Source organism: Otolemur garnettii, unplaced genomic scaffold (genome assembly GCF_000181295.1).
Source record: "Otolemur garnettii isolate 467f Iridium unplaced genomic scaffold, OtoGar3 scaffold00028, whole genome shotgun sequence".
Taxonomy (NCBI): Eukaryota; Metazoa; Chordata; class Mammalia; order Primates; family Galagidae; genus Otolemur; species Otolemur garnettii.
Window position 1 is genome coordinate 18344239 of NW_003852423.1, and position 25910 is coordinate 18370148.

Consider the following 25910-nt stretch of genomic DNA (forward strand, 5'->3'; position numbering starts at 1 on the left):
TGCTGGATATTATCAAAAGCTTTTTCTGCATCAATTGAGAGAATCATATGGTCTTTGTTTTTTAATTTGTTTATGTGATGAATTATATTTATAGATTTACATATGTTAAACCATCCTTGAGATCTTGGGATAAAACCCACTTGGTCGTGGTGTGTAATTTGTTTGATGTGTTGCTGGATTCTGTTGGTTAGGATCTTGTTGAATATTTTTGCATCAATATTCATTAGTAATAATTGTCTATAATTTTCTTTTCTTGTTGGGTCTTTTCCTGGTATGGGGATCAAGGTGATGTTTGCTTCATAGAATGTGTTGGGTAGTATTCTGTCTTTCTCTATATTTTGGAAAAGGTTGAGTAATATAGGTACTAGTTCCTCTTTGAAGGTTTGGTAGAATTCTGATGTGAAGTCATCTGGTCTCGGGCTTTTCTTTTTAGGGAGATTTTGTATAGTTGATGCTATTTCAGAACTTAATATAGGCCTGTTCAACATTTCCACCTCATTCTGGCTAAGTCTTGGGAGGTGGCGTGCTTCCAAGTATTGGTCGATTTCCTTCAGATTGTCATATATCTGGGAATAAAGTTTCTTGTAATATTCATTAAGGATTTTTTGAATTTCTAAGGTGTCTGTTGTTATTTCATCTTTACCGTTTCCGATTGATGAGATTAGAGATTTTACTCTTTTTTTCTTGGTTAGGTTGGCCAAAGATTTATCTATTTTATTGACCTTTTCAAAAAAACCAACTTCATGATTTATCGATCTGTTGTTTAATCCTTTTGTTTTCAATTTCATTGAATTCTGATTTAATTTTGATTATTTCTTTTCTTCTGCTGGATTTGGTATTGGAATGTTCCTCCTTTTCCAGTTGCTTGAGATGTCCCATTAAGTTGTTAACTTCCTCTCTTTCTGTTCTCTTGAGGAAAGCTTGCAATGCTATAAATTTCGCTCTTAGGACTGCCTTTGTGGTATCCCAGATGTTCTGATAACTCATGTCTTCATTATTGTTTTGTTCTAAAAGTTTGGTAATTTTCTTCTTGATCTCGTCTCTGACCCATCTATAATTCAGCATAAGGTTATTTAGCTTCCATGTTTTTGTATGAGTCTGCAGATTCCTATTTTTACTGAGTCATGGTCATAATTATGCAAGTAAAACGTACATAAAGCATGCATCCTGCATCTTCCACAGAGCTGGCTTTCAATAAATATCATGCCTTCCTGCTCTTCCTGCCAACAGCAGCCTCTTTTATCCACACCAGTGGTCTGTCCCATTTTAAGAACAATGGTTATCTGCTATTTTTTTCTTTAATTTAGAAGGTGCCTTTTTTTCTGGAAATTAACTGGCTTTTCTTCATTTGAAAATATGTATTTATTTGTATGTATGTATCTTATTTCATCTGAATTAGTTACGATTCAGTTTAACAAAATATTAAAAGAAAATTTCATTCGAGGACAGAGGGTCCTTTCCCCCAAAGGGTTATATGGTTACAGTGCCTCAAAAGACCACTTGGCTCTACGTGATCTGACTGGGCCACAAGAGCAATGGAGCGAACACAGGCCTTGTTGCCAGAAGTAGGAAGTACACATTTTGCCTGCCCTTGAGTTTGCAGGTAAGTCTGTCAAGTCAGCACTTAAAAGAGGTTTTGCTGGTCAGTGAAATGGATGGTATCCTCCCTGAGAAGCCTCATGCTATCATTTCTTGAAATGACTCTCCAGTGTTTATCCCTGGGCTCTTATCAAGACCATCCCACGCAAGTGATTCTGAAAGACCTTAACCTCTGAAATATAAGGAAAACAGGGGGGCAGATCTTGGGTCTACAGATTCTTATGAAGCAAATAGTGGACCTAACACAGGCAACTTCTGGGTTTTATCTCAACTGTCTCCTATAGGAGTCCAGGGAACTCAAGAGCCAGGCAGTTTTTAATCACAAAGGATTTCACTATCAGAGCCTTCTACTTCATGGCAGGGACTAGGGAGTGAAGCAAGCCTGTGCTCTCCACAGCTACTCCACCTCCTGTGCTCAAAAATCTATATTCTGAGGATCCATGAGCTAAAAATTAATAACCAACAAACATCATTAATGAATGTTTGATAACCTACCAAACATCAGGCTAAGTGTTATGGATGTGTGATTGTATTTAATCTGTACAGCACTTGTATGCAGAAGCTAACATCACCCCTATTTGACAGAAGAGAAGAGAACCACGGAGACACTGAGCGGGCAGTCTGCGGCTACTTAGCTAGTGAGTGCTGTAACTGCCTTTACCAGCTCTAATGTGGTCAGAACCTCCTGAAACCCAGATCTATACACATCTGCATCAGACTATCCAGGCAGCACAAGTTGCACAAGAAACAGGCAGAATGATCAGTATCAACTCAGGGCCTTCTAGCCAAATGGGGGCCAGTCAAGGGCTCTGTATTTGTTCCCCCACTCCCTAGGGTGGTGAAACCAGGACTTCTTTCATGTTTTCCCTTATAAATTCCTTAAATCCACTCATCTGTATCCTACTCAACTATTGCAGTGACCTACTCTTTAACCTGTGATGGCACCTGCCAGGCAGGTGTCATCCTGGTCTGAAGTCTCAAGTGGAAGTGCATTTTTCTCGAAGGGACTAAAGATGTCATATTCTCATTAATGGCATGTTTTGGTGAGATGATAGGAAACCAGTTTCAGCATAGTCTGATTTGAATCTCTATTTTTAAACACAGAGCCAGTCACCAGATTTTGAATCCATTTACCAAATACCAAAAAGTCTTCCTTTCTGCCCTCAGAAGGATGATTTTGTATTAAACACAGGTGGTCATGCTCCCCAAGGAGCTGAACTAATACATTTATAATCTAGATGTTAATTTTTTTTTTATTCATAAGGTAGTTCATTTTTAGAAAATTGGAAAAATTTACAGATTAAAACTGAAGATTTTTAGACAACAAGCAAACAAACTCCCCTATAATTATTACATCTAGAAATGGGGTTATTCTGGTAGAATCTACTCATTTCAACCTAGAAAGGGAAGATTTATGGTGGAGTTGACTAGAAGGTTAAATTTAGTTCTAGGAATTCAGATTCTGAAGGATTCTAGCTGGGCATCTAGCTGCATGTGGTGGTGTGTGTCTACTTTTCATCTCCCAGCCCCACAGTTCTATGTCCTTTGCCCAATGTCAAGTAAGTACAAACTTTAATCATCTTGATGAGGGCCATATATCCTAAACATTGAGTTTTCCACAGGCAAGAAGAGATCTGGACATACATCTGACTCTGGCTAATTTGGCTGATGTTGCCCCCACCACTAGAAGCTTGTGGCCCTAAATAACCAGGAAGGTTCCTCCAGTTCCATGGTGAGTCAGTCTTCTAGTACTTTTGAGCTTTGATTCTCCCCGAGTATGTGCAGAACAGAACTTACCTGGACTGTTTTTCCTGTCCCAAATACAACACTGTTTGGCCTGTCACCACTGTGTGGCCCCCTTAAACCAACATCACATCCCTGGATCTCCAGGGCGCAGGCCATGGTTTACCCTACCCGAGTCCGGAGAGTCTCAGACACAATACCTTGCCTCCGTCGGGCGTTGAGTTTCCTGAAGCAGGTCCCTTCCACAAGGCGGTTCAGGCGTTGTTGTTTGATCAGCTCTAAGATTTCAGGCTGAATCTTCTCCTTTAGTTCCCTGTTAGAAGATAAATACATAAGCCACAGCAATCCTTGAGAACCTGTGCTTGGCTCAGCCTGCTTCATGGGCAGTGGGCAGGGGAGTGTGAGCTGCGTGTTTTCCTGACCTCCCTCGTAGCTCCCAAGTTGGTACTTTGGAGAATCATTGATGAAGTGTGAGTGGCTGGAATGATCTATTACAGTAACCCTATAGATTCTCTGACATTTACAGAATATCGACAAAAGCACCACTCACTTCAGCGATGTTTTCCCAGAATAAAGTGTCTTGAGAAATGTCTTCTTTTATTTTATGAAGCTATAGATACAAACTTATGCGAAAATCTGTCCAGCTCTGCCAAGACAATAAATCCTTGGTCAAATGTTGTTTTTTTTCCCTTGTAGTAGGTGAACTAGAGTACATTCGTGATCTGATCAAACAGGAATACTGGACATCCACGTGAAGACCGTTCCACAGCCAACACTGTATCATTAGCAAACCACAGGGCAACTCTGAGCTTTCAATTCCATCACTCACAAATGGGAACGGCAACACTGCCCCAGATTCTAGCCCACAGAGAGTGAGATAATGAAGGGATAAATTAAAGATTATCTGCCTCTGGTTTCAGGCTAATATGATGTAATTTAGTTTGGGATGGACTGTACTACAAAGCAGTGATAGAGTGAAATGGTTTCCAGATTTTTCTTCTTAAGAGCAGAGATCTTTATCATAGGACATTTTATGTAGTATTCTAGCATTTGAGTCTAGTAAAGTCAGAGATGTTCTAGTTGAAGCTAGAATGTATGAGTCTTGACTACAGTATAATTTGGTGTATGATTGTTTGGCCTGTGGAAAGGACAGAATATCACCAAAGCAAATTCAGTAATGCGTTCCATTTAGGCATTACACCGAGTCCCAGAGCCCAGCCCTCAGAGCAGGGTTGCAAGTACTGGCTGGAACACAGATCTAGAAGCCAGAAGACGAGTGTTTCTGTCTAGGCTCTGCCTGTGGCTAGCATGTCATCCACTTCATCTGTTTTAGTTTTCTCATCTGCAAAATGAGGGTAAGAATTTTTACCAGGAAATTGCTATAATTCCCAAAAGATACAGTGTGAGTACAAGTCTCTATTAAACATAGAGCAGAAATGGAAGGCATTACTGAATTTGCTTTGGTGATATTCTCCCATTTCCTCAGGCCAAATAATCCAGATGCCCAAATTACAGCGCAGTCAAGGCTCACATGTTCATTGCTTCTGCCTTAACTCTGGACTCACCCTGACACTGCAATGCAGGCAATCTGCTCTCACACGGGGCTCCATTCCTAGGTGGGAGAGGTGCTAATGATTGGTATGCACCAGCTCTGAGCCAGGTAGTGCACTAGGCAATTTGAGTTCACTTAACCTCCTTTCCCCACCTCCCAGCTACAAAAACTACTTTTGGAGATAGGTGTTAATATCTTCATTCCCATCTTACAGTTGGGGAAACAGCTCACAGAGGTTAAGTATAAAATATGGGCACGGACTCAGACAGGTGGCTTCTATTGCATATAAGAAAAAAAATATAGTTACATAAAAGGATCTGGGCAGCTACCAGAGTATTCTAATTATTCTAGGATTCTGTTAATACATTTTTTCGAGGCTTAAATGGCCTCAAACATCTTGCCATTTGATACTGTTCCAACTGAACCTTGATAAAGCATAAAACAGAAGTTCAGCCCTAATAACACAGCTTGGGATATTTGGAAAGCCTTCCCCATTCAGGTCTCTTAGGGTCTCATCTCAGGCTTTCTGATCACTAAAACTATTATTATTATTCAGTTCTTGCAAAATGGACTCAGTAAATTTCAACTATGAAGAACCCTGCACCGAACAGAGAAAAGAGAGTAAGCTGCCAGGTTAGTTGCACATGGTGATAAATCTCTGCTCCTGACTTCCAAGACTGGGCATCTGGGCAGAGAGGCAGGGAGGGCACCAGGAGATGGAGGAAACACGAGAGAAAGGGTTTGGGAATTACATCAGTTCTTATTTTACACATCAACCTTTATTTTTTTTAAATTAAATCATAACTGTGTACATTAATGCAGTCATGGGGTACAGTGTGCTGTTTTTATATAAAATTTGAAATATTTTCATCAAACTGGTTAACATAGCCTTCATGTCATTTCTTAGTTATTGTGTTAAGACATTTATATTCTACATTTAGAAAGATTCACATGTACCCTTCTAAGATGAACCATAGGTGTGATCTTTAAATAATAGTTTTGCTAGGGTACGGTTGAGTTATTAAAATGGAGAGGAGGATGCAGAGATAAGGACCAAAAGAACAATAGTTGAAAGAACTTGTGAGTAATCCTATTTGATGCTTTAGGACTTTTTTAGTGTAGAAGCCAGAGATGTTTGTCACGACACACTTGATGGTGGAACCATCTCCTCGGACACCTTCAGAGTAAGTAAATGTGCTGCTATGAGAGCCGCCCTTATTTTGTTATGAACCCCACTGGATTCCAACACATGATCAGCCAATGAGGAAAACGGGACAGCTCTTTCTTTTGCTAAGCAATTTCTTGTTCTTTCCTGACTGCAATAGCTATAAAATTCACACATACATGTATTAGGAAAACATAAGTTATCCCTACACTATATGTATTTCTGTGGCTGAGTTCTGACTTTTGGAGTAAGTCAAGTAATGACACCATAGACTATAACTAAGTTTTGAAATTCTTGGGGTCAGTGAGGCCAGGCTCATGGGTTCACTGGCTTTGCTTTGATAAATATCCCTCTAATTCTATCCAACGGCCTTACAAATCATAAAAGAAGGAAGATTAAAGGAGGAAGGATTTGAAGAGTGTGTGAAGAGCAATTCAAAGTCTAGCACTATTTCTGGAAAACAATTTCAAGACCAGCCCCAACAAGGTCACTGCCACACGCAGAAAGGAGATAGCACCATTACATGGGTAAGATTTCTTCTTCGACTTGGGGACTGCCCTACTGAGCTAATGCCTGCTGTCCATCTGGAGCAGGGGTTGAAAAACTTTCTGTAAAGAGTCAGAGAGTAAATACTTTAGGTTTTGTGGGCCATATGGTTGATGTCTGTCTCAAGTACTCAATTCTGTCCTGATTGAGTGAAAGCAATCATCAGACAAATGACCATGGCTGTGTTCCAATAAAACTTTATTTACAAAAACAGGTAGAGAGCCAGATTTGACTTCAGAGCCATAGTTTTCTGATCACTAATCTAGAAGAAAGAGTACTGTGGAGACTTTTTGTGGAGTGACAATGCCCGTTCATTAAAATTAATCTGTTTCCATCTCCACACTGGTGGGCCTCAGGTCTTTGTCCCTGAACCTCTTCTGTTCCTTATTTTATAGACTCATGCCTCTAAATATCTACTTTATGCCAACAATCTCCTAATTTATATTTCCAACCTAGACCTTTCTGCTGAACTCCAAATCATTTGTTTGACTGCCTACTCGAATGTCTCCTGGCCTGACATGTCCATAGCTGGACTCCTCATAACCCTGTCCAGACCTGCTCCACTCACTCTGTCCTTTAGTTGTTGGCTTCTCTCTTTCTTTTATACCCCACACTTAATCAATCAGGAAATACTATTCTCTCTTACCTTCAAAATGTATCCAAGTTTTAGTAGATACTCTAAGTTGGTAGTTATTGAAATAGCTCCCTCACTGATCTCTCTCCTTCCAAACGTGTGTCCTCAGAGTTTATTCCCATTACAGTAGCCAAAAAGAATGTTTAAAAACCTCAGTCAAGTCACATCAGTTCTCTGTTCAAAACCCTCCAAGGCTTTTCCCAAGAAAGCCTGGGGTTAAGAGGCTCCCAGCTACCATTCTGGCCTCATCCCCTCTTGCTCACCCCCTTGGTAATTCTGCTCCAGCCACACTGGACTCTTTGTTAGTCACTGAGCCTCCAGACCTGCTGTGACCTCAGGGCCTTTGCACAGGTGGTTCTCCCAGCCTGAAACACCCTTTTCCTAAATACCCACATGGCTTGTTCCCTTAGTCCCTTACCATCTTTACTCACATGTCCCCTTCCTAATTAGAGAGAGCTATCTAACTACTCCACTTAAAGCTGCAGACTTTCTTACCCTGCTCTGATAGTCTGTTATCTCTTATCCTTTTAATGTGCCATCGTCTTATTTACAGTGCTGTCTGCTTTCCTCCTCACTAAAATATAATTACCAAGGGAGCGAGGACTGTGTCTGTTCTCTTCACTGCTGCATCGCCAACACACAGAGTCTGGCGCCTGGCGGGCATGTAAGAGATGGCCGTCAAGCGTGTGACCACTGAACATCGTATAACTGACCAGCCTGTCCTACTTCCATCAGTTATGAGAAAGCTGTGAGTGAGGCCTGTGGCTGATGTACAGCAAGAGTGCAGATTTGCAAAGTAGGTATCAGGTTCTATTTGTTTTAACAATTTTTCTTTCTCTGCAATTTCTAAGACAAGGGAGGTATATACAAATACATTCACAGTGTCAGTTTCACATTAACGTAGTAACGGTATCACAACTTGTTAAATTCTGGTTATGGACTAATAAAAGTGATTGTTTCTGTGAGTGGATATTATGTGGCAGCTGTATGCTATGGGATTGTCATGCACTACTCTGTTGAGTCCTTGTAAGTGCCCAAGACGTAGACAGGCTTCATTTTTCGAGGTGAGAACAGCGGGCTTATGATGTGTTATATAACTTTAGCCTCCAGAGCTACATTTGCACTGAATCTGACCCCAGGTCTGTTAGCACCCTGAGTCTGGGTGTCACACAGTTCACTCCCCTGCTTCACCAATGTTTGTCCTCGCATCTTCCTTCCCCTCCAATGCAGTGTTAAGTGACCCATTTTTGGACTATTAAGCTGTTTATGTCCATTAACTTGGACTAATTGTAAAGATGGACTTATCTTCCTGTTAAGTCACATTCAAGAGGAAATAACCAAACCTCCTTTTTGAAATAATCAAGAGCTAAGAAAGAAAGCAAAGCCTCTTCAACTCGCTGAATATTATTCCCCCAAAATATTTCTTCACGTGGAGTTCGCATTTTTCTTCTCAAGAAACATAAACATTTTATAAAACAAGGTGTACAGCTACAGGTGTCAGTGTGGCAGTGAGGTCGCCGCATACTGTTTGGGACACACAGAGGTGGCTGTGGGCATGGGAGCATGCTATGGGGGCCAGCAGGCAGGAGTACTGGCCCTACGGCCAGCAGGGTTCCTTACTGGGGTTCAGACCCCACAGAGCTGTTGTCTCTGTCTGCAAAATGAAAGCCTGACCTAGACAGTCTTCTGGGTGCTTTTCAGGGTAGAATTCCAATTTCCTAACTGCCAGGCTTGCGTTAGCTATGTCCCCTGTGTGCATTGGCAGTGACACCTTGTGTTTCCCACAGCCACGCACTGAGCCCAAGGCTGTGGTAACCTTTAAAGCCCGGGAGAGTGGGGGTTTAAGTGTTTCTGCATCTCTGCCTGTCCCCAGAGCCTTGGGCAGGGCTTGGCATGCAGGAGTTCAATGCATGTTTGTGAAATGAATGAGGAGATGCAGATGTGGTCTATGTTTTTCTCTTTGGTGGCTTGGGTTTATCATAGGAGCCATTCTGGCATCATTTAGACTTCATCTAACCCCACAATGAGTCCCTGTCAGGTAGATCACTCTAGGAGACAAGGCATATCGTAGCTGCTGTCTGCTGTCTTCAGAGGCTGGGATAATGATCAAAGTGGTCCCTGACCTTCCCGTTCAAATGCTGTGGCCTCTAGCAACTCTCTGTGACTTGGAGCCAATGACATATTCCAAGATCCCCCATGGGCCCTGGTGCTCCTCAGTCTGCGGCTGAGGGATGCTGAACAACCTGCCTCCAAACAGACTTCCCCTGTATTTACATTGCTTCTCCTCTCATGAGACATGTAAAGATTAAAAAAGGAAGAAAGGAAGAAACGTAATACAAAGAGTTTCTTGTAATCAAGGAAAAGGAAACTTCAGCATGTCACAAGCAGAGCCTTAGAAGTGAAGATAAAAAGGGACGAGGAGCAAAACGTTCACACTTGACATGCCGTTGACATTCTTACTCGGAACAAAGTTGTGATCCAACGTTAATTTACAATCACTTGGCCTTCACTGAAGTCTCCTTGAGGCTTTAAGAATTATTGTCGAAAGTATAATAAAATTTCTTTGTGTTTACACATCTGCTGAAACAGATGTGAAATGCAGTGCTTTAGTACTGTAGGTCCTGGGATGGCACATCGAGCCACTGACCCTCCTTCCAGGTAAGAAACTGCATCCCTGCCGAGTGAGTTACTCACTGCTCAGGGTGTCTGGGTGTTGCCTTCTCCTGGGCTGAGGACCATGCAAAACCCCAGCGGAAGGCTGGCTGGTGCTGGTGGGGGCTTGACGTAGGTTTTGCCATGGTGGAAGTCAAAGCCCTTTGGAAGCATTTTCCCTTCACTGCTAACTAACTTCTTGCCGACTCAAGTCTGCAGTTCTACTTTACAGTTCCGAACGGTGCTTATGACTCGAGAACAAATGCACAGTAGACGTGATGGCTTTTCAGACCTGTGCACTTCTTTTTGACCTCATTTCAGTCTCTCACATGGCAGACCCAAGTTCAAGTCCCAGTTTCTTCATTTGTTAGCAAAGTCCTCATCTCTCCAGACTACGTCCTAGTCTTTGAATGAGTCCTGCCTATCTCAGAGAGATGTGAGGAAATGAAATAACAGGAGGGGTGCTGTACCAATTGTCAAGTGTCAAAAGCATCAGCTATGTGAGTGGGAAAGGCAGAAAGAGAGGAGTGTGCACCTGTGCGGTGGGTGGGGGCTGCAGAATCACACCGATGTTACAAGTCGGCTTTGTATAAAAGTTTAGAAGCCGCATCCCGTCTTCTGAGGACAGAACGAGAAGCACCTGTCCTGCACCCTTTCCCCTGTTTCCTTCTCTTTAAAATAGAAGGCTAACAAAACTGTAAGGCTCGTTCTTAGCAAAGGACAAGGGAAGATAAACAGGCCAGTTCTTAGAAAAGATGAAGTGGGCAAAACAGTCCTCCAGTTTGAGGTTCAGAACCACTTAGACCAGAGATGTATGAAATGTCGCACCAGTTGTGAAGAGCGTTTGATGCAAAGCCCTGTAAAAGGAGGACCTGCTGCCTCTCCCCAGAGGCCTGTGGACTGGCAGTCACGAGGTAGCTCTGATGCCACCCAGCGCCCAGTCAGGAAGGAGGTGGGTCTCTCTCCTCCTCTCAAGCTCTCCCCTCGCCCCTCACCGTCTCACTGCTTTCATTTTCATATTGCTTTAATTCTTGGCGGGCCTCATTCTGGCTGGATCAGATCAGCTTGCCACTTAAAGGACACCCACATGGGATATCCATGTTTCACTGGCAAAAAACTTTGTTCCTAGTGTTGGAAAAGGTCCACGACTGTTTAGCTACAAATTCCCGAAGGACTTGTCAGTAACCGGGTCAGTTCCTGGATCAGACCCATCCTGGCTGCACCTGGCCCCCTCCTGGCTCTCTCAGCCCACCCAGCCCAGCTCTTCTTCAGGAGCTGCTTTGATGCCCTAACTGAACTGAGACCCCAGAAGATGTCTTCTGGGGGGGTTTGCTAATGAGCTCATAGCATAGCCTATCTCTGCAAGAAGGATGCACTCTGTAAATGGTGGGTCAGAGCCAGCTGGGAGACAGAGGTCAGTACTGGGGAACTCACAAAATCGGGCGAGACTGGAAATCTTCCTGGTTCATCCTCTCAGACTGGCGGATTTTCAGGATCTCGGTGTAGCTCAGGTTCTGCAGTTTGCTCTTGAACTGGTCCAGGGAGCTAGGCTTGGTTGTAAGCGCTCTCATAACCTGCTCCTTCACCACCTGCATTACCTGGAGGGGAAGGGAAGACCATCATTTTCCCAGAGGCTGACCTTTCCTGTTCAGAAAAGAACTCCCGTGTTAACAACCTCCTGCCTCCCTGGTCCCCATGCACTCTCAGCCCAAACCTTGAGCTTGCATTTCCAACTAGTACGCTTCCATTGTGCATGCCTTCCATTTTCTCCTGTACTGTTAGAACCACAGGGGTGGAATTGGATTGACTTAAGTTGGAATTGAGGGCAGGGGTGGGGAAGCTTGAGGCAGGAGGTGTGCTCCATTTGCCTGATATGTTACTGCTGCTGACACAACACTGTAAACAATGCCAACTCAAGAGTCAGGAAAGAGCCAAGGCCAAGCAACAGCTACAAGCCTGCATAGTAATTATTTTTTCCAGGAGAAAATTGCTGAGATACAATTAACTGTGAAGTTTGGTTGGTACCGGTTCAAATGAATGTGAACAGATACCCACACTCACCCCTCCCAGACTATTTTCCCCGTGTAGTTAAGGCCTGAGTGTTCATACAAATTATGCATTTGGAAATGTGCATGTGGTATTGCCTCTTTGAGCCAGGCACTAAAAAAAGAGGTTTATTAAATTAGAACAGACATATCCCATTGGAAGCATCAAGAAAAAAGAAGATTATGGTAATTTGCTGCCTCAGGACAGGCCTAGCCCACAAGGAGGCAATTAACCACCGCTTCTATTAATGTGGATTCATCTTAATCCGAAGACATAAAGCAGGAAAAGGCCAGAGAACACAAAGAGGCATCCGAGGGGCTGTTGTAATTTTGCTGCTTCTTTTTTCACCCTCCATTACAGATGAGAGCAAGTGTTGCCATTTATAAAGTATCTACTATGTGCCAGATGGCTATGGTAGGCGCTTTACATGTACGTTTTTTTCTCTTTATCCACTCACTCACATCTAGGAGGTAGATATTATCATCATTTCCACTGAGCTTCAAACATTAAGAGACTTCCAGACCATACAGTTGGTTGGTGTATGGCTGATGGATCAGTTGGATTGTAACCATTCAACTATACTGTTGACTTTGCTACTGTTCTTGGTGTCTTTGGGGAACTTAAAAATAAGACATAACCTTACACGTGCCTCTGTTGTATATTGAGGTCTGGGCCAGGTGCTTTGCTATTCCTCACTTCACTTATTCCTCCTCCAACAGAGTAGATGTGAGTAGTCCCCTTATCTATGTGAAAGATAAGGGGACTGAGTCTGAGAAAGAATTGACAGCTTGCTAAGATCACACATTCGTAGTTGAACCCTGGGATACCAAAGAGTCCAGTATGATGCATACAGCACAGGCCTGATATTGAACAAACACACATAAGTACGGTTCTTGCCTTCTGTGGACTAGTAAGAGAGTCCATTGCAATGGAAGTGTGGAAACAATAGAGAAGGGAGACTGACAGACTTTGTAGGCAATGGGGAGGCATTTCAATGAAGAAGATGTTTCAGATGGGTTTTGGAGGGAAAATGGGTATTCATATGGAATGCAGATAGATGAATAATCTGGAACACCATCATACATTAGCTACTTTGAACTTGAGCTATACATCTGACTTGGAACCAATTACATAAGCACTGTTTCATCCCCTCCAGCATAATGACATACAGCAAAATTTCCAGTTGACCTTCCACCTGATCTGCTGCTTTTTATAACTCAGGCAAAATGCTAAATTTGGGATGCCTGACAAATTTTGAAATCATGACCGCGTTACATCAAGTGCACAAAGGGTGGTTAAATTTGGTCAAGACTGAACTCTAATGCTCTGCAGTCTCAGATGAGGGGCAACCGAGGAGCTGTCTCTTTCCCCATTTAGAGAGACTCCAATTTTGAGCCACGGAGATCATTCTGATCTTGCAATGACATCTGGCCTTCTTGTGGGAGGTAAGACATGTACAAGAGACAAAGACAGAGATCAGAACACCAAAAAATGAATTGTTTTTTAAATAGCATCAAGTTAAAACTTAGAGTCTTAGAGCTATCTTTACCCCCACCATTTACGAAATGAAGAAACAGATATTCAGGACAGGTGACTCCTTTACTTAATATGTTTCTTAAGGGGCTATCATAGTGCTGACCATGTTCACACCACATCAGCCTAGACACAATGATGGGTCTATTAAGTGGGGCCTATGATCAGCGTCCTTCTCCAGACTTTTCCAACTTGACTTGAGGTAGAGCTGAAGCAAGTTTTCTCTCAAATTGAGAACTACAAGACTATGTCCCTTAATACATAATATACAGGAGGGTGGAAGATAGACCCATGTTGGTGAAATTACACAGAAGATAGAAATGCATGCCTGAGAGAGTGAGTGATAATGTTAGCTGAATCTTTACATTTGGCGATTTGGTTACATGAGCTTCCCCCTACCCCCAAGATGGGCTGAATGATGGTATGAAGTGTTCTTGTCACTTGCAACAAAAAAGCCCCAACAAAAAGTGAAGCCCGAGAGAAGTGAACCAGCTTGTGGGGTTGAGGTGTCCCAGTAGAGGGAGAATTAGCAGATGGAAGCTGGATGGAAACAACAAAGCTACTTCAATCAAAAATGACTTTAAACAATCACCTTCATTTACATGCTAATGGTTGTACCTTGTGCATAGCAATGATGATCCCCTTATGGAATGCAGAGAATTCTTCAACTTCCACTTCTATCTTGTGTTTAAAATCCACTGTAAGAGTTTCATTCCTTTAGCTTAAGACTTTGATAGCTGCTCATTGCAAGCATATCTAAGTAGAACAATCCTTTAAATTCCCCCCAAATTACTTAGACTTCAGTTTGAGGAAAGCACAGAACATTTCTTAAGATGAGGCTGATAGGGCTGGAATGGAAATAGAAGAATAATCTGGAATACCATCATAGATCAGCCACTTTGAACCTGAGCTACAGCTGACTTGAAACTAATTACATAAGCACCGTTTCCTCCTGTCTAGCATAACGAAATACACCTGGCATGCAGGCACCTGGCCTCAGGGGAAGGATGCAGTGATGGGGACACAGTGCAGGAAAGAGGTTGGTGGAGCCAAAGACTGGCTTTACCTACCCTGTGTCACAGTTTTGTGTGGCAGCAGCCCTGAGAAGCTCTGTGGACACTCTGCAACTCAAGGAAAATAACCTCAGTGAGAGACATCACTGAACTTTTTAAGATGAAACAGTTATATGTTTCTTCTATATGTATAACTTGAGTATTTCTCTATGCTTCTGCAAAGTAGCTTCTACAAGGTTTACAACTAATAGCTTTAAGTGTCTGTTAATGTTCCATGTGGACAACTTGACATTCGCAACCACTATCCTCAAGTCTGTCCTCTGGAAAATATCAGACCTTTTACCATTTGTTTGAAAAACCTGGAGACAGTGTCTCAGAAGCAGCATCAGAAAATCAATGGAGTTAAACTTTATAGTTTTAGGATGTACTTTGCCCAAGATATCCAAGAAAACTCAGTCTTAAAATCCGCATTTGCTGTTAGTATTAACCCATCATCCAAGCAAAGTCTGGTGGCATGTTTCTGGTCTTCCTAGCACATGTTGTCTGTAATGATGTTACATGCTACAGAAAAGTGAGAGTCCCACAAGACATTGGTACTTCAAAGGGAGAAAAACCTTTTGGCTCCTTGGAAGACTGGGTTAAAGATGCAAGGGCAGAGGGTTCCTGAATGGAATCAAGCATGCTGGCAAAGTAGTCTAACTGTGGCCTCGTTTGGTTACTGTGCTTTTAAATGTGCTCCCATATTTTATTCTCAATCTACTCAGCCACCATGTGCTCCTCGTCCAGGCTTCCCCAGTCTTGCCTTTATAACCACACCTTCAACCAGCATCATTCAACCCTTCATTCAACAAAGGTTTTATTTTTTTTGCTTTGAGACACAGTCTCACTTTGTCACCTTGGGTAGATTGCTGTGGCATTGTAACTCACAGCAACCTTGAACTCTTGGGTTCAAGTGATCCTCCTGCGTCAGCCTCCTGAGTAGCTGAGACTATAGGTGCCTGACATAACGCTGGGCTAGTTTTTCTATTTTTAGTAGAGATGGGGTCTTGCTCTTGCTCAGGCTGATTTCAAACTCCTAAACTAAAGCACTCCACCAGGCTTGGCCTCCTACAGTGCTAGTATTACAGGTGTGAGTCACTGCGCCTGCAGGATACAGATTTTCAAGCCCCTACTCAGTGTGAGGCACAGAGAGACCCTGGGGCTCCTGGGCTGGGAGGGTGGATGAGCCCTTCCATATGTGCCTTGTTTAAGGGAAGATGAGAACGTCTCAGGGGTTCTAGGGTCCAGGTGTCCACTCCACAAACACTATGGAGCCCCTCTCACATGCGTGCTAGCAGGCTGAGGGCACAGCACCAGGACTTCGGCTCGTGCCTGCTCAGAGGTCACCTGCACATGTCAAGGTGCATGGAAGGGGCCAGTCTTGGTGGGAGCAAGGGCACCAGCAAAGGCTGGGAGGAACACAGCTGTGGGTGGGGAAGACTATATCAGAGACTCGTTTAGTTGGGAGAATGAGGTGAAGCTGGGAGGTGTGGTTCAAAGGCAGCTTGGGCCTCAAAGTCTAACTCTTTCACAGCTAACGTGAAAAAGTTAGACTTTTTCTTCCTGTAGCTAAGGACAGGCCACCAAATTTGGGTGTGTGTGGTGGAATTCAGTAATTGAAAGCAGGCAGAGAAATAGTCAAAGTGGTCATCATTTCTGGCCCCGGCTGGGGTAAGGAGGAGATGTTAGAGAAGTCTGCATGACTGCGATGAAATTTTTGCCAAAACTTGGAGAATGAGTGAGAGTTACTCCAGTGAAGAAGAGGAATAGGGAATTCTAAGTGGAGGACTAGCGTGAGCAAAGGCAGGGAGGCAGGGAGCACACGCCTCAGGCATTAATGAAAATACGTGTTTGGAGTCGGTGAATGGAGGGAAGTGCTGGCAGTATGGTTTTACCTTTAGACCCAACACGTGTGACTTTGAATCCAGGCTATGTTTCCTGAGTCTGGACCTTCCTCAAGGCACTCCCCGCCTCCCAAGTCTCATTTTTACCATTTGTGAACTGGGAGTACTAATAATTTAGAATTCATGGAGCTATGAAGTAGGGTACATTGTGGATATCTGGCAAACACGAGCTCCCCTTCCTGTGCCTTCGTTTGCTCACAGGGCAGCTGTGAAATCTAAACAAGATATTATGGGCAAAGTGCCCGATTCACTGAATGAAACACACTAGACATTAAGTAGATGTCAGTTCTGTTACCTTCCTGGAAGGAAATTACTTATGGCAGAGGTTTTTCCTGTAAAAATACCTTAGCTGCATCATCTGTAAACTTGCTAGAAATGCAACTTCTCAGGCCCACCCCAGACCTGCTACATCCGAAACTCTGAGAGTGGCACTCGGCAAGCTGATGCATGCTCTGGAGAGAGAGCTACTGGTCTCAGTACACATCCCGCACCTCTTGTGAGCCGTGGAGATGGTCTCCAGGTCTACAGCAATTCTGGCCATGTCACTGGAAAGCCATCAAATTAGTTATCAGTGTGCCTCTCACTGTGTCTAGATTATAAGTCCCTGGAGGGTAGAAACGTCTCTTACTTGCATTTTAGCTCATGGTACTTAACACGGTATCTTCCAGACTGGAATAATGATTGGTGTGTTCAATGTCCAAGACTCTTAGGCTTCTGCCGTTCATGTAGATTTAAACAACAAATCCTTGACAGATGTTTAAGACTGTTGACAAGACTTTTAAAGAAGATTTTTCTTTTAAGCCTACAGAATGAAGCCTGTGGCTTTGGGATAGTGTTTAGGGGTCCAGAGGTCATTTTGGGTTTTATTCCAGGACTGAGCTGGGAGGGAACCAATCCATAGCCTAGCAGAAGGTTCCCGAAGAAACCACAACAATGTACTCTACTAGGCACTGCCACTAATGGGTGGTCAGAATTCACAAAAAAGTATAATTTACCCCCCAAATGATTTGTCTTCGTAATGAAGAAAAAAGCTGTCTTGGGGAAGACAGAGGTCAATGAAGTCCAGCTTAGAAATGACTTAAGGCAGTTTTTATTGCTGGACCACTGTTTTTCCCAGGAATGTTTCTCATCCAAAACAAAAAAGGGCTGAAGGCTCACAATGGCCAAGGAATTGGAGAGGGGACTGGGGGAAGGAGGCCCTAAAGTGCTGGTGAGGGGGAAGGATAACTTCCCACGGCCAGGGAGCACTTCAGGAACATACTGTAGGGCAGAATGTGGCCTTGCTCAGAAAAAGTATCAGAAGTTAGGGTAAAAATTGGTGACTTATCTGGCAGGGAAAATTACTGATTCCTCCTTGCCCCACCACCATATAGAGGTCTTTAAAATTAGAACAGATCCCAGATCCCTGTTTTTACTTTGTTTGTAGTCTTGCCAGAGGTGGGATGTGCACAGCCTAGGTCAGGCCATGCATATAGGACATTCTTCTGAGTGGTATCAAGTATATTATTAAATAAAAGGAAGGAGAAAGAAAATAAAGGTGCTTTCTGGGCCTATAAAAAAGTATTTAAGTTTTCTGAATTTATTTTGGGGTGGGGGGCTTGGAATAAGGGTTGGCAAACTTCAGAAAGTTTAGGGACAGATAGTAAATATATATATTATCCATAGTTTAGTCTTTCTGAGCTGTATGGTGTCTGCTGCAACTACTCAGCCCTGCCACACCAGGGTGAAAGTAGTCACACACAATGTGTAAATGAATGGTCATGGCTATGTTCTAATAAAACTTTATTTACAAAGTTTTTTTTTTTTTTTTTGAGACAGAGCCTCAAGCTATCCCCCTGGGTAGAGTGCCATGGCATCACAGCTCATAGCAACCTCCAACTCCTGGGCTCAAGCGAGTCTCCTGCCTCAGCCTCCCAAGTAGCTAGGACCATAGGCGCCCGCCACAATACCTGGTCATTTTTTTAGTTGCAGTCGTCATTGTTGTTTGGCGGGACGGGCTGGGGCTTTGAACCCACCACCTTAGGTGTATGTGGCTGGCACCTTAGCCGCTTGAGCCACAGGTGCCAAGCCTATTTACAAAGTTTTAAGGTGGGCTGAATTTGGCCCAAGGCAGTAGTTTGCCAACTAGTGTTGAGGAAAAAATACCTGGATTTGGACTTGGGCAGTACTCATTTCAAAGTCCGGTTCCGTCACTCAGTAGCTAGGCAAATTGCTCAGTTTCCCTTAACCCCAGTTTCCTTATCTATAAAGTAAAAGGTGATAATCTTTAGTCAGGATTAAGAGATGCAGAGTGTTAAATCTAATACATTATGATGTTCCCTCTGAGTCACAGCCCTAGACCTCTTATCCAGAGAAAACAATCTCCTTGTAGCTTGCAAACAACTTCCATATCCTCACAAGATGACTCTGGGTGTTTATATAACAGGTGCAGGTAAGTTCAAGATTATATTCAGTTTGAATGGAATATAATTGGTTCTGACAGCTTAAAGGGAGTATTTTTTTTAAAAAACAGTATTCTCAACTCTCATCCTGAGCAGTTTCAGGGCTTAGAAGATACTCTGTCCTGTCCTTGTTCCTTTCTGCCATACCTCTCACCAAGGAGCAACCACTGCAGTCCCCAGGAAAAAGGGCCCATCTGCCAAGGGCCCCGGGGGATCAGCTTTAATACAAATGATGGGAAACTGCTCTGAAATCACAGCAGGCCAGCTCAGCCAGTGTGCAACCTCTGGCCCTTCTCAATATCATCATGTGTCCTCAATTATACCAGATGAATTTGAAACACCCTATTCATTAATAAATGCATAAAAGTTCCTCTGCATTTCACAAAGGATGTGGTCTAATCTTGACACCCAGGAATAAGAAGACTGGGTAAGCCATTTAGCTCTCCCTCTATTTCTCTAGCATGTCCCTAAGCTCCTGTGGGCATCTGTCTGAAGGGGTGATGAGGCCTGATTCAACCAAAAGCCACAGCTGTGCTGCATGTGGGCAGTGAGGTCCTTGGAACTCTCCCTCTGCAAGATGGCAGTGCATCTCATCAAAGGCGACCATAAGTACCAGGAACTGAGAAGAGAGTGCTTCCCCGCAGACCAAAACCTTTCCTTGTTTCACTTACTGCCCCCAAGTTCGAGTGGAGAATGCACACCACTGACAAGACCCGTTCTCTGTGTGTCATTGACAAGGCTGGTTCTCTGTGTGTCGTACACCTGGATTTGTGACTGAGCAACAGCAAAAAGCTAGCAATGATCAAAATCATAGAGCTACTTGGGCCTGGGAGCCTGCATGCTCACAATGTCAGCTCTGAGGATGACGGCTTTCAGGAGCAGTGGGATGTAGAATGTGGGTCAGTCTCACCGGTCCCTGCCTGGACACTTGCCCCACCCCCTGTCCCGGTTTATAACAGCCTCTGACGTCAGCTCTGTTCTTCCAGCCCCTGCTCACAGCAGTCGGCTTATTTCCACAATGCAAAGCTGATCCCATCATTCATTTGATTAAGCCCCGTGGGGTGAAGACCAGCACCTCTTGTGCATTGCCACCCGTGTCCCCCTCTAGCAGACATGTCCTTACATGGCTCAGCCTTTCACCCCACGGCCTCATCACATGGAAGTCCCCTGGGCTTGAATGTCACTCCTGTGCCTTCATTCCTGCTGCTCCTCCTGCCTGTGCCTAACACCTTCTAGCACCCGCTCATTCCTCAAGTCTAGACTCACTGCTCCTGCCCTTGCCAATTCTTCCTGCCCTGCTGCCCTGCCCGGAGTCAGAGTTGGTGCCCTCTCCTGCCATCACAGCAGACTGTATGTATGTAGTGACTCGTGTCCTCCTTGTTTACTCTTTAAATCTATAGAGTCTGCGTAGTGCACCTTATGGTAGTGAGAAAATACCTGTTTAATTTATGACTGACAGGCTCAGCAAATAATTAAAAGAAAGAAATAGCTTCTAAAATCAATAATTCTTAACTCTCAGTGCATAACGTAACAAAATTTACGGCGGACCTTGCCTGGCCTCACCCACAGACAGGTAGATTCTGGAATGGGGTTCTGGCCATGGACTGTTTTGTGAAGCTACTCGGGGATGTGAGTGTGCCACTGGGCTGAGGAACACTGGTGTACAGGAGGGGCCACAGGCAGCAGGTGGAGGGAGGGATGCCTACCGTGCCTGGAAGGGGAGGCCTCCTTCCCTCAGGACTGCCCCACACCACCTGCAGATGCCAACTGGGCCGCTGAGTCCTCTGTTCATTTCTGCCGTGGCTGCCCTACAGCTTCGTCTTCAGGTCCTACCTGCAGCAGGGAAAGTATCGGTGCTCTCAGCAGGGACAGTCAGACTGGTGTTCGGGGGATCGTGCCTGCTCTCAGCCTGCTTGGACATGTCCCCTAGACACCACCTCCCTGGTGGGGCCAGACCACTTTCCTAGGACTGCCTCATAAAGGCAGCAGCCAGAGCTTCCATGTGAAAGGCAGCCACCTACCTGGGTCAGGCGTGACTTAGGGACCTGCTCTAGGAAGGGCAGCCACCATGCTCCAAAGCAGCTCCCTGGTCAGCAATTTGGAGCCAGTGTTTCCAGGTGCTTGATAGGAGCAGGGCAGCAGTGTGTGTGCCCACTCTGAGTGGGAAGGCTCTGGGGAGTCCGAAGAAAGGCTATGATGACAAAGTGTGAAAGGTGACTTTTCAAATGTACCCTGAGAGCAAAACAGATGGAACTGGAGCAGCTGGAAAGGGAGCTGCAGCTCAGCACTGCCACCGCCTTGCTCTGCCTTTCTGCTTCTAATCAAACAGGAATGGAATCACAGAGGGTAGTGGGGCTCAGGCAGCTTTGAGCATCCTGAGAATTGGACCATAGTCCAAACTGGGAGCCTCAAGGGCTTTGCATTAGCCCCCGAAATAAGTCATTACATAAAGCCTGACCTTGCAGTTCAACACAGGTACTAACTAGGCAACGTCCCATTCCAAAGACTAAGACACAGGACACCAACCGCTGTCCTGCTCCTCAGAAGAAGGCACTTTAATTTAAGGCTTAAGGATCTTTATAGCTATTAAAAATATGTAGTGCTATTTATTAAAAATATGTAGTGCCTATTAACCAGCACTTCATCTTAAAATCAACTAGTGCTGCTATTTGGTGAAGAACCATGGATGGGGAAGCAACTTCCTTCTGACTCTCTTTAGCATCTGCAGGAATCCAATCCAAAAAAAGGGACAGGAAAGGGGAGCTCTGGCATGGCTGCTTTCTCTCTGCAGCCTCTCTGGAGGGGAGAGAGATTGGAAGGCAGAGAGCTGTGTGACCAAGCTGCTTCTCCCCACTCAAACGGGAAGTCAAATTAATACAGCGATCAGGCTAAATTTGCTGGTTAGCTAATTGAAGGCCCTGGCTGGACAACAGGAAGCTCTTTCCACCAGTTTCTGATGGAGCCTGCCCCAGGCAAAGCAAAGTCTGAGCAAATCACATTTAGTGGGTGGCATTTAATCCACAGCTTTAAATAAACAACATGTCAAGCAAGTCAGTTAAAATGTGACTGTGTGGAGAGAGAGACTTGGGTGGGGCCTAGGGGGCCGGAGAAACAAATAGGGCTGGTTTTCTTGCAAAGAAGGCTGGAAAACTCATTCTCCAACAGGGCTGGGGGGACATGGCTATAAGTTTTTAATAATAATGTTGCTGTTAGTTTATTAATGCCTGTTCTCCAAATTTATCCATGCTCTGCCAAGCACAAGGGTGAAAGCTAAGTCTTTGCAAATTTTTTTGAAGTTACAAGGAGTAAACCCCACTGCCCAAATAGTCTTCCAGAACGGACAGCATAGATCTTGGAGTGCTGTCTCCTTGCAGCTAAGGCTGTCTGACCTTGGAGGTAGGGTGAAATGTGGGGTGACTTTATTGGGAGTCCCCCAAATCAGGAGAGGAATTTCACTGACGAAGTAACTAAGGCTGGATGGATTTTTCTTTTCTAAGTTACACAATCATGGTGCTAAAATACAAGGTGCCAAGACTGCTAAGCAAGTCCTCATTGTCCATAAATGGTATGCATAGGTATCCCTTTCAACATTATGGGCTTTTACCAGCAAGTCAGATACTCAATCACTGCCCCTTCTTCACTCAATTCATTGACAAGGTCTGAAAAAAAGGAGTGAATGATGGCTCTGGTGACCTGCCCTGGTATGTCTCAACACCAATGAATGTTGGAATTTCACCTGATTCATCTGTTTCCAACATCTCATATCAATTTTATAATATCTGTGGAGTGAATAATGTAGGAGCAAAAGGCAGATAGAGAAAAAGAAGAGTGGGGGAAGCAGAAAAATCAGCCTCAAACTATGCTAGGATTAGTCACTAGCAAGAAATAAATGCAGTGTCTGTCTGTTGTCCCACATTGAGGGTAAAACCTAAGCCCAGCGTATTTAGATCTCCCAGCACATTTTTGCATAAGCTATTAAGTAGTGACAAATGAAACAGGACAGTCTGGCCCTCTGCAAAGGAAATCTGATAAACTTTTCTTAAGCAGACTGCTCAGGCAAGACTACGGGGGACATGGGGCAGGAAGAGCAAGGTCTGATACCCACAGACTAGCTCTGCCATCAGGCAAGGCTGTGGAACTCAGAGGAAATTGAACAAGCACTCCAGCAGGTCCCTCTGGGAGGCAAGTACAATACAACCCAATGAAACTGCTCACGAAAGCTCCTTGGCAGACAGACTGAGCAGCACAGATGTGCACAGCTGGACAGAGCCCACTGGTCAAAACTCTTAGATATATGTAAAAGATCATGCTTGCCACCCTTCTCATACTTACACTTTTTCAGCACACATCAGACTAACTTTGTTGAGACATTGCAAATATCATGTATTTTAACTTCCAGATGAATCCAGATAAATTATGAACAGACTATCCTAAGAATAAATGCTTTGACGGTCTAGATTTTTCTCTATTAATTTGCTGATTCCTCCCATTACATTAGAAGTTTTGGAGGCACATGCAGTCTAGTCTTGCCTACATGACTAGTCTTGCTCAGTAACTTTTATCAAGTGCCCAATATGAGCTGATCACTGGCTTCACAGAGAACCAGAAGTAGTGTCTACCCCTGAGAAGTTCAAATGCACTTAGGGGAAAGCTGCTGTGTAAACAAATAATAACACAGGATCTTACTACATGTTATTATGAGTATGGGCTACCAACATAATTTGGCAGTAGGGAAAGAAAAGCGATGCATACCAGTGGTTTTTATTTTTTTTCTCATACAAATATATTTCTGTTCTTATCCCATTGCTGTACAGTCATATTCTGAGCACTGAAATTATCTGTTCACTACTCATCTCCTCAGTAGGACCTTGAGCCAAAAGAGACCATCCCTCATTTGTCTTTTTTATGATTAGTCAATTTTAAAAGCTCTCCTACCTGGAAAATGTCCCCTTCAGTCCAGTAAACTGAAGGTCAACTAGATTGTAGTTTTAGAGTTACATGTTAAAAAAATGATTTCTGGCAAGTCTTTGTGAAGGCCAGGGACAAATCCCTGTGATAGCTGTGAGCAGGGAGGAAGAGAGGGCTTACGGCAGCGATGATAGATTAACTCTGGTTAGCACACTGCTATAGCGACGTCCTGCCGTATTTTTCCCAGATGGTTGAAAATTGGGACACCTAATAAATCCCCAGGCTTTTTCTCTTCCATGGCCAGTTATTACAGTGTCCCAGGGCAGAAGAGCACTTTCCAAAGTAAAGTAATTGCGAGCCATTTATTACCTTTAAAAAGGAACCTGTCACCCAGCACGGCTACAAAGCTCAGACAATTAAAACAGCCCAGAGTGCCCTGACTCTGCAGAACCTGCCCAGTCTCCGGGAATTGTGGAGCCAGCGAGCCTGCGGCAGATCCAAAATGGTGCCGCGGCTCCCCACCTCACCTCCGCCTTTCTGCCCATTTGTTCCACCCCTCACAGTTGTGACACTGGTTGTTTCTAGTTTCCAGAAATCTGCTGGGTCTGCCAAGCTTTTCTGGTCAATGGAAAGGCAGCTGGCTTTAGTAAAAGGTGGAAGGGGAAGGGCAGGCCATGGAATCAGGCAGAACCGGTGCCAGACTCCTGCTCACTTGCCAGCTGTGTGTTCTGGGACAAATTTCTAACTTCTCTATGTCTCTAACTCCCGGGAAGCTGGACAAGACAGCGCAGACTGTGCCGCTGGGGGTGAGGAGGACAAGAAAGAATGGTTGTCAAGGAACTTTGACGGGGCCGGAGGTAAACGGTAGCTGCTGCTTATCATTTACATCGCTCACTTCCAGAAAGGGGCAGGCGGTAAATCACAGAGGGCAGGTTGAGATCAAACGGGGCACCCTGAGCTGCCAGGTGCAGAGTTTAACCATCTCTAGAGGAAGTGGTGAAAGTGAGAGATCTTTGAGCAGAGGCACGAAGTGATAAAGTCCGAGGTGACCAGTGAAGGAGGATGCCGGGCACCCACCCGGCTGGCCCGCATTTCTTCTCGGAAAGCCTCCTGAGCAACCTTAGCACATCCTCTCATTTCTCTGTATCTCCCCGCTTCCCCAAATGGGTTTGGGACTCATTGTAACTTTTGACCCTAGAAGTCTAGATAAGCTTATAAGGAAAATCCCCTCTACACAAGGGTTTCTTTATCTGTAGGAGACAGTGCTTACAGTCTCTGGCCAGGAGCTGCTGGTGGAACTTTCAGGAAGGAAAACAAAGGTGTTCTCTGCCAGGAACAACCACCAGGTGCTGCTGGGGAGGAAGAGTCTGCTCTGAAAAAGGGAATAAAAATGTTTTGGGCTTGGTTTTGGCATGCCACTAAAAGGACAGTGCCCCCGTAAAGCTGAGGCATCTCCTCTACAACTCCAAGATCAGAGTATCCGTCCCTCGTGACTCCTCCTGAGGAACGCAAAGGAGAACGCTGGAATAAAGGACTGGATGCCAAACCAACACAGTGCAGTAAGTGCATGAAACGAGGCAGAAAAATGAGAGATAGGAAATATGGAAGGCAAAATAAATACCATATGGGATCACAGTGAAACCCTTCTCAGTGGAAAATCCATTCAGTAAAGGGAAAGTATGGCTGTAAACGCTGGCTCTTTTGGCATAGGATCTTCCAAAGGAACATCTGCAGTGTATCTCGTCTCAGGTGTGACTGGGAAGCAGTTAGGTTCTGCATGCAAGTTTATAAATGGGGACCCCAAAGCACAGAGAAATGATGCAGTGGTATGAACACATCAGTAATGTGCCTTAGACCTGATCCTGGGGTGCCCACCGAGAAGCCAGACCCGAACCAGACCCTCATTAGGATAACCGAAGGTCACGCTGGTGTCCTCCCATTGTCAGGAGTCCACCTTCCTCACTCCTACCAGCCAACAGTAGCTATGTGTCTTTGGCTAACTGGGTTTCTAAGGTGGCTCTGCGAATGGTTTGCTCCCGCACATCATGAATCAGTGCCAAGCCAGGCAGGCTCAAGGCCCAGCTGAGAACACAGCGGCCTGGCCCGGGACCCCACACCTAGTGGACAAACACGGG

At 44.5% G+C, this 25910-nt stretch overlaps 1 protein-coding gene across 1 annotated transcript in view; it reads right to left on the bottom strand.

Annotated features, from left to right (window-relative positions):
* Nucleotides 1-25910, bottom strand: part of ELMO1 (engulfment and cell motility 1) — a 551882-nt gene that overhangs the window by 30081 nt on the left and 495891 nt on the right. Inside the window, exons 17-18 of the mRNA XM_003788592.3 lie at nt 11326-11489; nt 3543-3655 (exon numbers count right to left, since the gene is read on the bottom strand). Of these exons, the coding sequence (XP_003788640.1) occupies nt 3543-3655; nt 11326-11489 (277 nt within the window). The remainder of the gene's footprint in view (nt 1-3542; nt 3656-11325; nt 11490-25910) is intronic.